General features: G+C 40.0%; 1 protein-coding gene across 1 annotated transcript; it reads right to left on the bottom strand.

Annotated features, from left to right (window-relative positions):
• Nucleotides 1-217: 217 nt before the first annotated feature.
• LOC110697708 (ARM REPEAT PROTEIN INTERACTING WITH ABF2-like) lies at nucleotides 218-8,258 on the bottom strand. Its single transcript, XM_021875093.1, has 19 exons — nucleotides 7,580-8,258; nucleotides 7,303-7,451; nucleotides 6,683-6,855; nucleotides 6,472-6,592; nucleotides 6,304-6,378; nucleotides 6,105-6,199; nucleotides 5,943-6,018; nucleotides 5,731-5,838; nucleotides 5,432-5,560; nucleotides 5,281-5,349; nucleotides 3,730-3,789; nucleotides 3,505-3,628; nucleotides 3,135-3,274; nucleotides 2,860-2,923; nucleotides 2,683-2,762; nucleotides 2,457-2,521; nucleotides 2,260-2,377; nucleotides 2,039-2,163; nucleotides 218-1,417 (listed from the first exon to the last, which is right to left on the bottom strand). The coding sequence occupies exons 1-19, from the start codon at nucleotides 7,827-7,829 to the stop codon at nucleotides 1,321-1,323; spliced, it is 2,118 nt and encodes a 705-aa protein (XP_021730785.1). The 5' UTR covers nucleotides 7,830-8,258; the 3' UTR covers nucleotides 218-1,320.
• Between the last annotated feature and the right edge of the window lie 5,628 nt (nucleotides 8,259-13,886).

Raw genomic sequence — 13,886 nt, 5'->3', positions numbered from 1 at the left:
GTTTCATACCCTTCTCCTTTTCTTCACTTGGGGAATTAGAAAAGGAGGTTGTTTCATTGCTGAAGCGGGTTCAGAAGATCTAGATGACGCAAGACATTGGGGCCCGTGCTGCTGCTCATATATTACTAGGGTAGGATTTGCTATAGCTAGAGGAGTGGGGGCCCAGATTGTATCTCGACTTCCCACTAATTTTTTGTAAGTTGTATGACTTTGTCTGTTTTTGAGATATAATTTAAAAAAAAAAAAAAAAAAAAAGAATCAGACCGAGTCTGTACGCTCCAGCGAGCCACCGGCGAGCGTAGTGTGGTGTCCCCGGTCCCTCGTCGTCGTCCATTAGATCCAACGAACTTGATTTTGCGAAATTGAAATTGTTTGGTTGATTATGAACGTTTTGGTTCTTGATGGTTGAGCGGTTGGTTGTTGGTGGCCGGACCACTAAATAGTAGGGCCTAAATAATTGTGGAGAGTGAAAGTGGTAAGTTGAGGTAAATTTAGTTAGTTTTAAAACAAGAATATGAACATCTTTAGTTTATAAATGCGAGCGTTACCTGAAGATTCAAGGGTGACATTTGGTGTTCTACTTATTGGGTGTTTTTTTTTTTTTATCCCACCTCATTCACCCTTTGGGCTAATCCGAATTCGAGCCTCAATTCCAGGTGGTAAGCTTCCAACCCCTCCTAATAGTTGTTGCAAGGGATTAAACACGAAGTTCTCCCTACCAAATACAACCCTAATTCACCACTACATCAACAACCAATTGGTTAGGCTAGTTTATTAGGGAGATTTTGTTAGCAAAATTTGGCTAAGTAAAATTTATTCCTTAGTTACTATAGTTGTATATAGGGACAAATTATTCTTTCCTAATCAAGTTAGTTTCTCCTAAATAGGATGAGTAATAATTTTGGTGAAATTGTTGTGCAATTATGCAATTTTAAATTAAATTATAATAGTTTTATTATTGTTCAGTTGATCAAGTAAGAATGAGTGTTCAGGAATGAGGAATCAATGTGTGGCCAAACTCTTCATAGAATATACAAACCAAAATTTTACTTAAATGTCACAGCCCTCGTAAGAATACCAGGATATATACATCAACAATAGCTATTATAGTAGAAATTATAAGAGAAACAAGGCTAAAAGGAAAATTTACCAAAGTATGGCAATTGCTTTACACTAATTAATCATACTAAAGGATTACTATACCGAATGGAAGCGAAATTCTGCTCCCCAAGCTCAAAGAATGATTATGAAGCTAAATTTTTGTTTCTGTGCTTACAGATCCTAAATGGTTAGTCAAGACTTAGACAAGCACTGGATCTTCTATTCTCCAGTTACTTCAACAAGACTAGGCTTTGTGAGTACTCTTTCAAAAAACTCACGAATCTCTGGTACAATGCGCTGAATTAGGCGAGGGTACCTGTGACATGAACCAGTGCACAAGATTAATCCAATTAACACAGTTGTGTGAAGTTATACAATGTAGTTCTTGAAATCTCAGTTTCAGATTTCCAATGGTTACTTCATATGTAGAGCATGTCGCATTATTGTATTTCACATAAACATCAAGTTTGATGCAAATTGCACAACTGTGAGCATTTTTAACACTTTTTGTGCACTCAACCAAACATTGCCAACTCCAGAAGATCTAACAAGATGAACTCTGCATCCAATTCAACAGTTCTGAGCCATTAAAAAAAACTGTACGCAAATGATGTTACCCTCACAATAGGCAGATTCAAAGCAGTTAATTCTAAAGCAAACAAGAAACCAGTTGTCGTAAACAAAAATCCCACATGGATGCTTACTGTGATTGCAAGACTAACACTACAAGTCTACAAATTTGTTAAAACCTCAACAGCTAAAACTCCAATAATATTGTAACAATACAACAAGTTTTTCTAACAGAAAAATAATTAAATTATATATTTGCAGCAATATAGTTCTGACTTTTATCACAATACAAGTTCACAAAACTCTTATACAGGCAGCGAAAATACAAGACAAGCAACATTCTACAGACTGTGTGATGAATCCTTACCAGGGCTTGGAACTTAGTCTATCAAATTGCTCCAGGATAAACAAGATGCATTTATGCCTTAATGAAACAGCATTATATGCCTCTGACAACTCATACATGAGTGTAACGTTCTCCACAGAGATATCCTGAAAGTTTCAGATACGTTTTTGAAACTCATGGTTGTTAGCTACTTGATATCCAATATAAGAATAAAAAACTTGCTAACTCAATCTCACGCATACCAGTGCAATGGTATACTCGCAAAGCCGTTTAAGACCATCAAGTAGATACTGGTCAGCAGCTCTAAGCAAGTCCTGAGCAACATCCAAATTGACATTTACAGAGCCTGTATATATATATCTGCAAACCCACAAAACAAGATTAGCAACCTCCACAGGGCCCAATTTCATTCCAATAAAATTTGACGAGAGAACCTCACCTCATCATTAACTCAAATACACTCCATTTTATATTTGGAATCTCTATATCTTTAGCATCCTTCTCCTGCAATCAGTCACACGAGAATTCAATCAAATCAAATACTGTATGCGTTGATTTGACATTAAAATACATCTGTTTATTAAAACAAGTAGATTGTAATGATGTCAGAAAAGATGCATCTATAACTAGTGAACAGAAAGCTACTCAGATTATGGTGCACTTACCCGATAACCACCATCAAACATTGCACGAAATGCATCAGAAGAGGCAAGAAGGCATATACGGTGAGCATAAAATCTCCTGCCTGAAAGTAAACAGAAGTATAGCTAATTAGCTACTAAATTATATTTATCGTTTGAAAAATTAACATGTGCAGAGTACATGAAAGAAAGATATTTTACCTTCTACAAGGAAGGTAACATCAGACAATGTTGAATTATTTACATATTGCTCACCCAAATACACCTGCCCATACAAAGAACCAAGACTGATTAATAGGCATCATAACCAGAATAAACGAAAATGAGTCTATAAAAGCAATATAGATATCATAGAATGAGATCAATGTGTATAGCAAAGAATATCTTAAAAAGAAGCAGCTTTCCAGCTATTTTTCACAAACTGCTGATTCATCAAAAATACTATATTGTAATTGATAAAGCCTGATAGCACACACCTGTGGAGTTGGTGATGGAGGAGCAGCATCAACTGGTGAAAGTATATTGGTTTTGCTAGCCATCTTGTACAAAGCTATTGAACCATCTTGCTGTTGCTTAATACCTGAAGATTCAAGAAGCTCCAGGAGCAAATCCAAACCTGTAAAGAATATAGCCAAAACATTTTCGGAAAATAAATAAATAAATCCAAATCCAAACAGAGAAATATAGTCCCTTCATATTGTAATTAAATAAAAAATTAATAATTAAAAATAAGCAGTGTTGCAGTGGGATAATAAGTGTTCTATTGAAGACGTAACCATGACCTGGTAAAGGAGGCCATACCAAATCATGGGTGTGCTCATTAGCCAAAACATAAACTGAAATTACCATTGTTGTCAATGAAAATCCTCCTCTGATGTTCTGATGAACAAAGGTGAGCAAGTGCAATAGCAATTCGTCTTTGAACAGGTTTATCAGCAACCCGCATGATGTACAACAGATGGTTTAGTACCTATTTATATATTTCATGGAATAAAGAATATCAGAAAGACTACATTTAACTATTTAAGTGACAGATTGAACTAGACCTGAGATAAATGGACGAATCCTTACTCTTCCTTGGATCTTCTCTTCGATTCTCTTCATAGTCTTTGTCACACAATCCTTGGTTGGCTGCAGATGTGCCAATCAAACTAGTATAAGAAATAAAATAGCAGTTCTCAATTGAAAATAAATCCTGGACATAAAGGAGCGAGAGGCTATGATTGGAAGTCTGAAAACAGCCATAATGCACAATGCCTTCTCCAGATTGCTAAACTAAATTACCTATAGCTCATACAGATTCAACTACATGTTTCTTTATATATCTTAATCTTTACTGTTCAATGTTAGCACTTTCCAAATTGTGGTATTAATATAAATAAAGATTTTTTTCCTATTTTTTTTTTTACTTGTTTATATTATTTATTATTTTAAGGGATTCTTTGCCTCAATTGTGTCTTGAAAATTTGAATTTGAAACTAGCCTATTCCCAACCCTGTCAATATGTTTATGCGACATAATCTAGGCCAAATCATGTCAACATGGCTATCAAGGCTAGGTGATGAGTCATTGAGTCCAAGCATCATTGGTCATTATAACTTTTATGAGCTAACTTAAGGCCATTATAAAGTAATTTTCCAAGTCCAAATATGTTTAAGCACTAAATTTATCAATTAGACAAATGAGACAATATATAGTGCTTAAATTCAATCAATTCAAGTAGAATTGTCACCAAACTCACCATTCAGATGAGAAATAATTTGGATGGAATTGGCTTTTGGCAGTACTGGGAAGAAGCAAATGAGTCTAAAGAGGCTAAAGAGCTTGAACATACATCATAGATATGGTGGCATTATAGAAGATTATGATATGATCAGTTCTCTACTGCTGAATTGCTACAATCATGTTTAGCGGATCATAAATTGAATAATGTACCAAAAATTGCAGCATAGGAAAACAGCAAAGAAGTCCTAGCGATAGAAAAGATTCAAGACAAGTGTATGAATCTCAAATCTCACATTGAGGGAAAGGATGCGATGGGGGGAAAAGTACAGCAAGCCTACAACCTAATTCATTTCAAGCAAAGTTGCACACCTTCCATTCACATTGAAGGTAAGATATCTATACATTTTTTATATTAGATACTAAAAATGACTCCATTTAGAATATCTACAAATTGTTATCATATTTTAAAGATATTCTAAAGTATTTTATTAAAGTAGAATCGGCAGCTTTATCATTTTATCTTATGTTATGTAAACATCACCCTCTCTGTCCCTAAATAAAGGTTTCATTCTCCCAAATATCTTGTAACTAAATGAAGTCCTAACTCATTTAAATAATATAATAAATTATTTTGGTTTCATCTTTTATTCTTCTATTCTCCCTCATGATATTTCTTCTAAGTGAGTGCCCCAAATGCTCACTATCTCTTAGTACTATCGAAAAACATTAAACTAAAATAGATTCACTACTTTTTTTTGTTTGCATTTGATCAACTAAACCCCAACCATTTTTTCCCTTCAAAAATACATGTACAAATGGCATACGGGAATTTTAGAACAGACAGAAACCCACAACCAAAAGACCCAAAATTTCAATAGAAGCATTATCTGACCATACCTGAACTATAAATTCCCCTTCCTGGAGTTTCTGAACACCACCAATTTTAATAAGATCTGCAATATTATCCTATCATACAGACCTGATGAGCTGATTGTACAGAAAAGAATATCAAAATGGAACAAGCCAGCAAAGCATTTTCCAACAATACCTCATTGTCTGCAAGGCCATATAAAGCAAATGCAGCATTATGCTGTAGGGGACCACTTTTTGAATCAAGTAGCTTCAACAAGGGCATGATACCACCACATTGAACTATACCAGCTTGATTATGTGAATCCTTCAAACAAATAAAAGTAACATTCCATTAAGTACCAAGGCACCATAAAATAAGGGCTGCTTTGACAGAATAAGACATCACAAACAGCATACAGGGCAACTACTACAGAGAAAAGGCTGGTATTATAAAGATAGAAAGCGCAAAGCGAAGAGTAAACACAGGCAGCATACCTGAGCCAACCTTCCAAGAGCAAAAGCAGACATTTCCATAAGCTGAGCATCAGGTGAATGGAGCATCTCGATCAAAGGTGGGACAGCACCTCTCTGGACTATGTGTACCTACATAAATATTATTGGTTAAACCACTATAACAAACCTATTCAGAATAAAAAAAAAATTGTCAAATGAAGGTAACCTTTTTTAATTGCAACTAGAGAGCTAACCTTGGAATCTGAATCAGCAGAGGCAAACTGTCCAAGGAGTAAAGCTGCCTCTCTTTGGCTCTCACAACAGCAGGAGCTGCATCAAGTAGACAATATGAAGCAGGTAACAAGATAATTAAAAAGTGAATAAGTAACTTTGGGCATAGGACTAATACACATTACCTGAGCAGCCTGATGACAGGTTGCACGGCACCAGCTTGGAGAACATCTTTCTTTATGTTAGGAGATGAGTGAACCAAATTCCCAATGACACCAATCTACAAAGTTGGACATGACCACCATAGTGAATAACTAACAACAACCCACATTATATTAAACATACAGCTTTACAGCCTATTCTGAAGAACAGTTGAGCACTAACCGCTTCATAGTGAATAGCTGGGTCCTCAGAGCGAAGCATTAATATTAGGGTAGGCAAAGCATTGCATTCTACAATCTGCAGATACAAAAAAGCTATTGGTTAGGTACTTAGATTATCGCTTGCCCTTACAAAGCAGAATTTGGCATGGACCATAGTAAGCATATGTACTTGATTTTTATTCTCATCATTTTTGAAAGCAAGTGTTCTTAGAGCACCAGCTGCTGCTCTTTGGACTTTGACATCAGTAGAATCTAAAAGTTCAACAAGTGGCGGAATGCCGCCTTCAACCCTGTGCAGAAATAATTCAAAATGTCACATTATAGCAAATACGTCTCTTAAAAATGGTGAAACAGCTGGAGACGTGTAATATGCTACACACCTGACACAAGATTTGATGCTATGATTTTCATGAGCCAGGTTAGTTAAAGCATCGGCTGCTCTTCTTACAGCACCACAGAGAGATCGAGAATTACAGCCACTTTTATGCCTTTTTATAAGAGCGACAAGATGAGGCAAAACACCCGCGTCAACTATAAGTTGTTGATGTTCTGGCTGTGAAATTAACCAAAATCCAAATAAGACAGAATTTATCAAAACAAAAAAGTCCAAACATTAATTGCAGCCATGTTATTCAACATTATAATACAGCTCAGGCAAACGAGTCAAAATCATAATCACCGATACCTCTTAGGGTATTAACAAGTAATTTAGACCTCGAATTCTGACATGGTATAAACATGCAAAACCTACCGAATCCATCAAGGTCTTTTACAGAATCGGCCCGATAATTGCAAAAACAACAATGTGATAATACATACAAAAACAAGACAGAAACATATAAACAAGGTATATGTTTGACTGTTTTTACTCAACTGAACCACACAAAATAACAACAGCCAAATAAGGTTCCTGATATTATGCTATTAATTGCAGAGAATAACTATTATTTTAGAACAAAATTAAGAAATAGAGATTTCGAAAGGCAATCAAATTAGTAACCTTAGCAGCAATAAGACCTAGCGCGAAAGCACTTCCTTTCTCAACCTCGTGCTCAAGAGGCTTTGAAACGCCGTCGTTTGGTGGCGACTGAAGATGCATCACTAAAGCTGGCACAGCTCCACAATCGACTATCAAACTCGCCAACTCCTCTGAAAAAAAAAATTAAAAAACACAAAAAAATCGTATTAAAACAACAGTAAAATCAATATGATTATGATTAAATGCAAAGTACATCAAATAAAAAAAAATAAAAATAAAAAAAATCCTGATTTTTTACCATTTTTGGCGAGTTCGGAGAAAAAATGAGTAGCGCGTTTGGAATCGGCACGATCGGAATCAGACCACGAGAAGGAGCGATGAAGAAGATGAACATACGAATTAATCTCGACTATCAGATCTTGATGATTCGGTTGTTTCTGCGTAGAAGAAAGATCGAGCTTGGTTTGACGAGTTTCATGGAAGTCTTCTTCAAGCTTACGCTTCAAGCTTCTGCGCGCGCTGCCTGATCTTCGCTCGCTGCGATCCATGGCAATGGCTGGTAAGAAAGAGAAGAGTGGGAGGGAGGGAGGGGTATTGAGGAAAATTTGATAGATAGAGAAGGGTAATTTGGGAAAAAGGAAAAAGTGAAAGAGAGGAAGTTTTATTTGGGTATGAAATTTTTTGATACGGAAATGTGATTATGTCGGTTTTTATATAAACTTGTGTTTTTTATGAGGTCAGCAAATGAGTAAACGCGGGGTTATTTAAATTTTGAGGAAACTTTGCGCTCCCGCCTTATATTTTCACTTTCCCTGTCTGCTTTTTCCCAATTTTCTCCTTGTTTAATTTTTTTTTTTTAAAAAAAACACGTTAAATTTAGAAGTGAAATCAATCCATTAACTAAAGGTTCATTTGACATCACTGTGATTTTCTGTTTTTTGATTTTTTGTTTTTTAAAATCATATGATATATGTATGTAATGAATAAAAAGTTAGTCAAACTTATTAAAATCATTATAATTTTGAAAACTGACAACAGAAAAGAGGAAATACCTTTTTCTTGTTTCCTGTTTTTGGTTTTTTGTTTTTAAAAAATTGGAAACTAAAAACAAAAAAGTAATGCCAAACAAGCCCTAATTGTACTATGTACTCATGAAAAAGGTTTGTTTCGGGGTTTTTTGATGTCCTACGGGAGAGTTACAATTCCGAGACCAGAACCGGACGCCTGTGCAAAACAAACGGAGCCTCCGAGTAGCTGGAGCTCCGCCTCCAATGGTCAAGTTAGTACTTGTTTAAGGAGTAATTAATGCGGAAAGAAGGTAAAGTGTTTTCTCTAGGTTTGAGTAATAATTGAGCGTAACCCCGTTTAATGAGGATTAATGTGCATATTTATATGCCTTGGAATGCGTGCCAATTCCTAGGTTTAGGTTAAACCTAAGGCTAACTGGGCTTTTTCCAAAGATTGGGCCTAGATGGCCGGTTGTCCCATGTGTCATGGGGACAACACGTGTCGTGTCGTAATTGGTCCATGGTGGACTGGCCACTGCTTGACACGTGGCAAGCTCCTATTAGCCCATGTGACGGACACATGGCGGAACCTGATTGGTCCACTTGTCAGATGGTGATTGGTTGGAAAAATCCCCTAATCATTTGCCCCTCACAAGTGGCATATGACTGGTCGCATGTCACCTGTGACAGGTGTCGGCCTGTAACAGGCGACGGCATGCTACAGGTGTCGCTTGGTGAGAGACCGGGAGTTTTTCCCGCTCATTTTTGAATTTGGAGAGTCCTTTCAACTTCCGTTTTCCCCTATATAAGGGCTGGAGGTTTCAAGTTATTTTTCACACTTGTGCAATTTTTGTAAGAGAACACTCAGACCCCTGAACCTGCTCTGACAAACTTTTGACTTTGTTTCCTACCGCCTGCGCTGACAAGCCGGCTGATATTTGGATTACTTTCCCAGATCTTCGTCAACTTCTCAATCGTTCAGGTAACCGTCTGTTCTCTTATTCTTTTACATTTCTTTATTTTTCTCTTTGAAATGGTATCTCGGAAGCACATAACACGACCTAGGTTAGTGATCAGCCGGTCACCGGGGACGACTGAGTCTAGGACTAGGAGTGCCGCCTGCCCCTTTTCGAACCAATCTTTGCCCTTTATACAAAGTCCGACTGTCTTTGTGTCTATGCAGAACATAATGGCCAGAACAAAAAGAACATCTAGGATCACCAATTCGGACGGCTCCTCCTTCCAGGTGCCGATTAGTGAAACATCTGACCGGACGCTAGATGTTGAAATGAACCAAGGCGGCTCGGCTGCCGATAGCTCTGAGGGAGGGATCAAGGTGGTCCCCTCCCATTTTACAGTAGACATGTCCACTCATTCTCTCACCCCTTCTGAAGGAGAGGAGGCGGGCCCCTCCGGGAGAGGGGAGGAGTCGGACTCTTCCGAGAGCGAGTCTGATTCCAACTCTTCGGGTCGCCTTTCTCCTGACTCCGAGGAGAGGCACAACCGCCTACTTGAGGCGAGACTCTCCCATACAGTCGAGAAGGGGGACAATTGGGCGGAGCCATCCGCCACTCAAAGAGAGCAGAACACCCCTTACTACTGCACCGTTCCAAAAGGTCGAATTAAGGCCATGTCAGAAAAAATGGGCAGCTTCATAGCGGACCATGTAATGGGTCCTGGCTTTATAGTTTTTGCGCCAGATCCGGAAGACACAGTTGTCTGGCCGGCTGGGACTAGTTATGATAGCTGGTTGCTATGAGGCGACCATTAGGGCTGGTCTACGTTTCCCTTTACATCCCGTTGTTCAACAAATCCTTGACGGATATGAGTTGGGGTTATGGCAGTTAGCCCCAAATTCCTGGTTCAACATCCTCGGCTATGTAGCTGGATGTGAAATGTATGGGGCGAAGCCGAATTTCGAGGCATTCGCCCATATGAACTATCTCAGTCGGACCCCTAAGGCAGGCGGTACCGGCTGGTTCCAATTGACGAGCCATAGAGGCTTCCTCATGACAAGAGGTAAAGAGAACAAATGGAAGGATTGGAGAAGCACCTTCCTTATCATTGAAAGTCCAGACAAAGTGCTGAACAAACGCTTCAATAGGTGGAATAGGGACCCTCTTCTTCTAGCAGGCGGTCGCAGCATGCCGCCTGTCCCTCACAAAGCTAAAAAAGAGATTATGGACCGAGGACTCTTTAAAGTAGAGACCAGGGCCAACTCTACTACAGGGGTACGAGAGCAAGTACCCCTGAACTGTGTCCCAAGTTACAAATGGCTCTATGATGAGTACTTCCTGGCCGCTTGTGGCCTTAGCAGTCGGTGCTCTAGAGGTAGCCGACCTGTTGAATATGTGCTCTTGTTAAAGTATTTTTGAACTTTTCTAACTTTCACGTTTCTTTATGCAGCTGAAGCCATGAGCAAAATAACCGCCTCCAAAACAACGGTTGCTCTGCTGCGAGCATCCGTCATGCAACAACACTCATCAGCTGATTCTCCCACCAAGGAGACGCCCTTAGTGAGTTCCCAGCAAATTACTTTTTTTTTAAAAAAAAGGTTGGGTTTATACAAATATTAACCATTTGTCTTTTTGCAGACGGGCACACCAAGAGCTTCCTCCTCCCAACAGCCGGACTCCAAAGCTCAAAAAACGACAGTGGGGAGTTCGCCTGGTTCTGCCAGGAAACAGCCGGCTGAAAAACAGCCAGCCACCCCGTCTCAAAATCCCAGTCGGCCGCCTAGAAGTATGAAACTGCTCTTCTAGACTTTGACTCATTTTTCTTTCACCTTCATGCCTAATGTTTCTATTTCCTTTTGATGCAGCCGGCCCTCAAGAACCGGACCTGGTCGAAGTGGCCAAGTCCATGATTAAAGTCGTCCCTCCAGCAGAGAGAGACGCGGTCCGGGGTGTCGGCACCCTTGACCTAGATGGTATTTTAGGGCTCCTTTTTGAGGTATCCTTAGCGTATTTTTGCTGTTTATTTGTTCATGTCGTACATAATTTTGGAGCCTGACGCCCGCTTCCTCTTACAGTCCTTGCTGCGAGTACACGGTCTTCGCAGGCCAATTAATGCGAAGAACAAAGAGGTAAAGGCTGCTAAAGCCATGGCCGTCTCTGACTGTGACAAGGCAATGTTTCAAATTGCCCAAAATGAAATTTTGACAACTGATATTCTCTATTATCAGGCGCAGTCTACTTCCACTATTAGGACTGAGTTGGAGGCGGCCAAGAAGAAAAACGATCAGCTGGAGGTGACCATCCAGAACCTTAAAGATGAGCTAAAGCCTCCTAAGCTGAAGTTGATCCAGTACGACGACTTAGAGAAATCTTTGGAGCGCGTCAAGGATCGCCTGGCAAAGCAGGAGAAGAGCCTTACTGAAGAGCTCTCGGCCAAGGCCGAGCAAAAGAAGAAGGATTTGGTTCGAGACATGAGGAGGACTCGGCCCAAATCCAGCGCATGACCTGGACTCGCCTCTTTCCAAACGCCGACTTCACTTCTTGGGAAAAACAGTTTCGCCAATGCTCTGAAATGTATAACCAAGAAGTCCTGCTAGCGGCTGCCGAGGATGATGCGCTAGAGGAGGAGCCAATAGTGGACTTGGTGCCGATTGGGGCAGATGCGCCTAAAAAGGGTGCCGAGACAAGCAAGAAGGATGCTTCTTAGAAGCAGGCGTCTCGTGTTGGTCAGGCGGCTGTTGTTGTGGAAGATCTGCCCCCATCTTAAAGCTTATGTCTTCTTTTTTCTTTTCTTCGGCCTGTGTGCCGTCTGTTTCTGTATCCCTTTTACCCGGCCAAGGGGTTAGGGTCTTTGAATATTTTGCCGGTCTTTATGGCCGGTTTATTTTTGTATCTTTTTACCCGGCCAAGGGGCTGGGGTTTATGAAAATTTGTGCCGGTCTTGATGGCCGACTGTTAATATGAATTTGGCGACCATCTTTCGGTCGTCTTGATCACTGTTTTTTGCTAATTGAATTTTGTTTCATACTTATTTTGCCAAGTGTAGAGGGTCTTTTTGTCCGCCTGCACTTCATATCGACTGTTTCGGCTAAAAAAGTTAAAAATTATTGCTCAAAAATTTTGAGCAAGTATTAAGTACCGACGGCCTATGCCCTTGGACGACTGGTTGTCTTGGTTCCAAGTTAGGCAATTAGTCGGCCATTTACTTAGTCGGATCCCAATGCATTTTAGGAAACTCGTTTGGTTTGTAAGAAATACATCTTAGCAGGGATCATGGTATGAGAGCGTTTGGTTGCCTTTGGACAGGCGAACTCGACATACCTTTTTGAACTTGAGTAGTAGGGTCACCAGGCGGCGAAGGCCGACTGTCTCCCTTGATTTGTCAATCTTTGTTGGCTATTTACTCAAGGTGTGATAACTTGGTAAGAATAAGCAGTTTATGAAAACCTTTTTAAATTTCAAACCAAGTTTTAAGGAGTGACTATAAGTAAATATGGACAGTACCTAGTCGCCGTCACTGTTGTTTGAGTAGTAGAGGTACCAGGCGGAGGAGGCCGGCTGAACCCCTTTATTCGCCAATGTTTATTGGCTATTAACTCAAAAGGTACCGGCTGTACTTATCCCAAGTAGTATAGTCGGTTATCCGACGCGGATGTTAACTGCTAACACTCGTTGGACTAGTGAGAGTTATCCTTGTCTCAGAAACGGCTACGTGGTTGTCTTAGTAGACAGTCGTATAGGTGTCGTGTATTTAATTTATAGAACAATGTTCCACCCAAAAGCGTGCTGCTCTCTGCGACGAATTTCATCCGAATGGATGCCGCCGGACGCCTGCTATGATTTTGGGATAGGTCGGATTAGTTTTTAAAGGTTGGATCAGTTGGCTTAGCACCTGGTCTGATCAATTCGGCCATAGGCCTTAGATAGTTCTTGATGAACTATGTATGGGAGAGTAGCCGGTTGTATAGAACAGGCGGCATGCTCCTCTTAATTGAACGTGTATATAAAAAGCATGGAGAGTAGCCGATTGTTTTTCCAGTAGGCATGCCCCTCTTAGTACAAAATAAATGAAGTGAAATAGCAAACTTTTATTAGTAGCTCTCGGTTATTTACATCATTAAAAAATAGTACTTTTTGAGATTATCTACATTCCAGGTTCGAGGCAAGGGTTGGCCGTCTGGTGTTTCCAGGCGGTAAGTACCGTCTTGAACCTCTTCATAAATTCGGTAGGGACCTTCCCAGTTGGGAGTTAATTTGCCTGACTCATTAGCCCTACCGACAGCTTCCATCTTTCTTAGCACAAAGTCACCCACTTTGAGTGGACGCCTATGTACTCTTTTGTTATATGATCTGGTCATTCTCAGGCGGTAAATTTCATGGCGCAAGGCTGCATTGCCCCTTCTTTTTGGGAGTGAGTCCAAAGCCAGACGCATGGACTCCCAGTTTGCCTCTTCGTCGTATAACATTACACGAAGAGTCGGCTCATAGTGTTCAATTGGAAGAACAACTTCTGCACCATAGGTTAGGAGGAATGGAGTCTCTCCAGTAGACCCTTTTTCAGTCGTCCTAATGGCCCAGAGAACATGTGGTAGTTCATCTGCCCATAGGCCGCCTGCTCGTTCAATATTCTTCTTGAGACCGT

Source organism: Chenopodium quinoa, unplaced genomic scaffold, assembly GCF_001683475.1.
Source record: "Chenopodium quinoa cultivar QQ74 unplaced genomic scaffold, ASM168347v1, whole genome shotgun sequence".
In the NCBI taxonomy this organism is placed as follows: domain Eukaryota; kingdom Viridiplantae; phylum Streptophyta; class Magnoliopsida; order Caryophyllales; family Amaranthaceae; genus Chenopodium; species Chenopodium quinoa.
The sequence above is the reverse complement of the archived record's forward strand: the minus strand, read 5'-3'. Positions and strand labels throughout refer to the sequence as shown.

Excerpts from the sequence above, each read along its gene's own strand:
- LOC110697708 (XM_021875093.1), bottom strand. The coding sequence starts at position 7,829 with ATGGATCGCAGCGAGCGAAGATCAGGCAGCGCGCGCAGAAGCTTGAAG. Across the intron at positions 6,856-7,302 it reads TAGGTCTTATTGCTGCTAAG|CCAGAACATCAACAACTTAT; the intron begins GTTACTAATTTG and ends TTAATTTCACAG. Across the intron at positions 6,379-6,471 it reads ATGATGAGAATAAAAATCAA|ATTGTAGAATGCAATGCTTT; the intron begins GTACATATGCTT and ends TTGTATCTGCAG.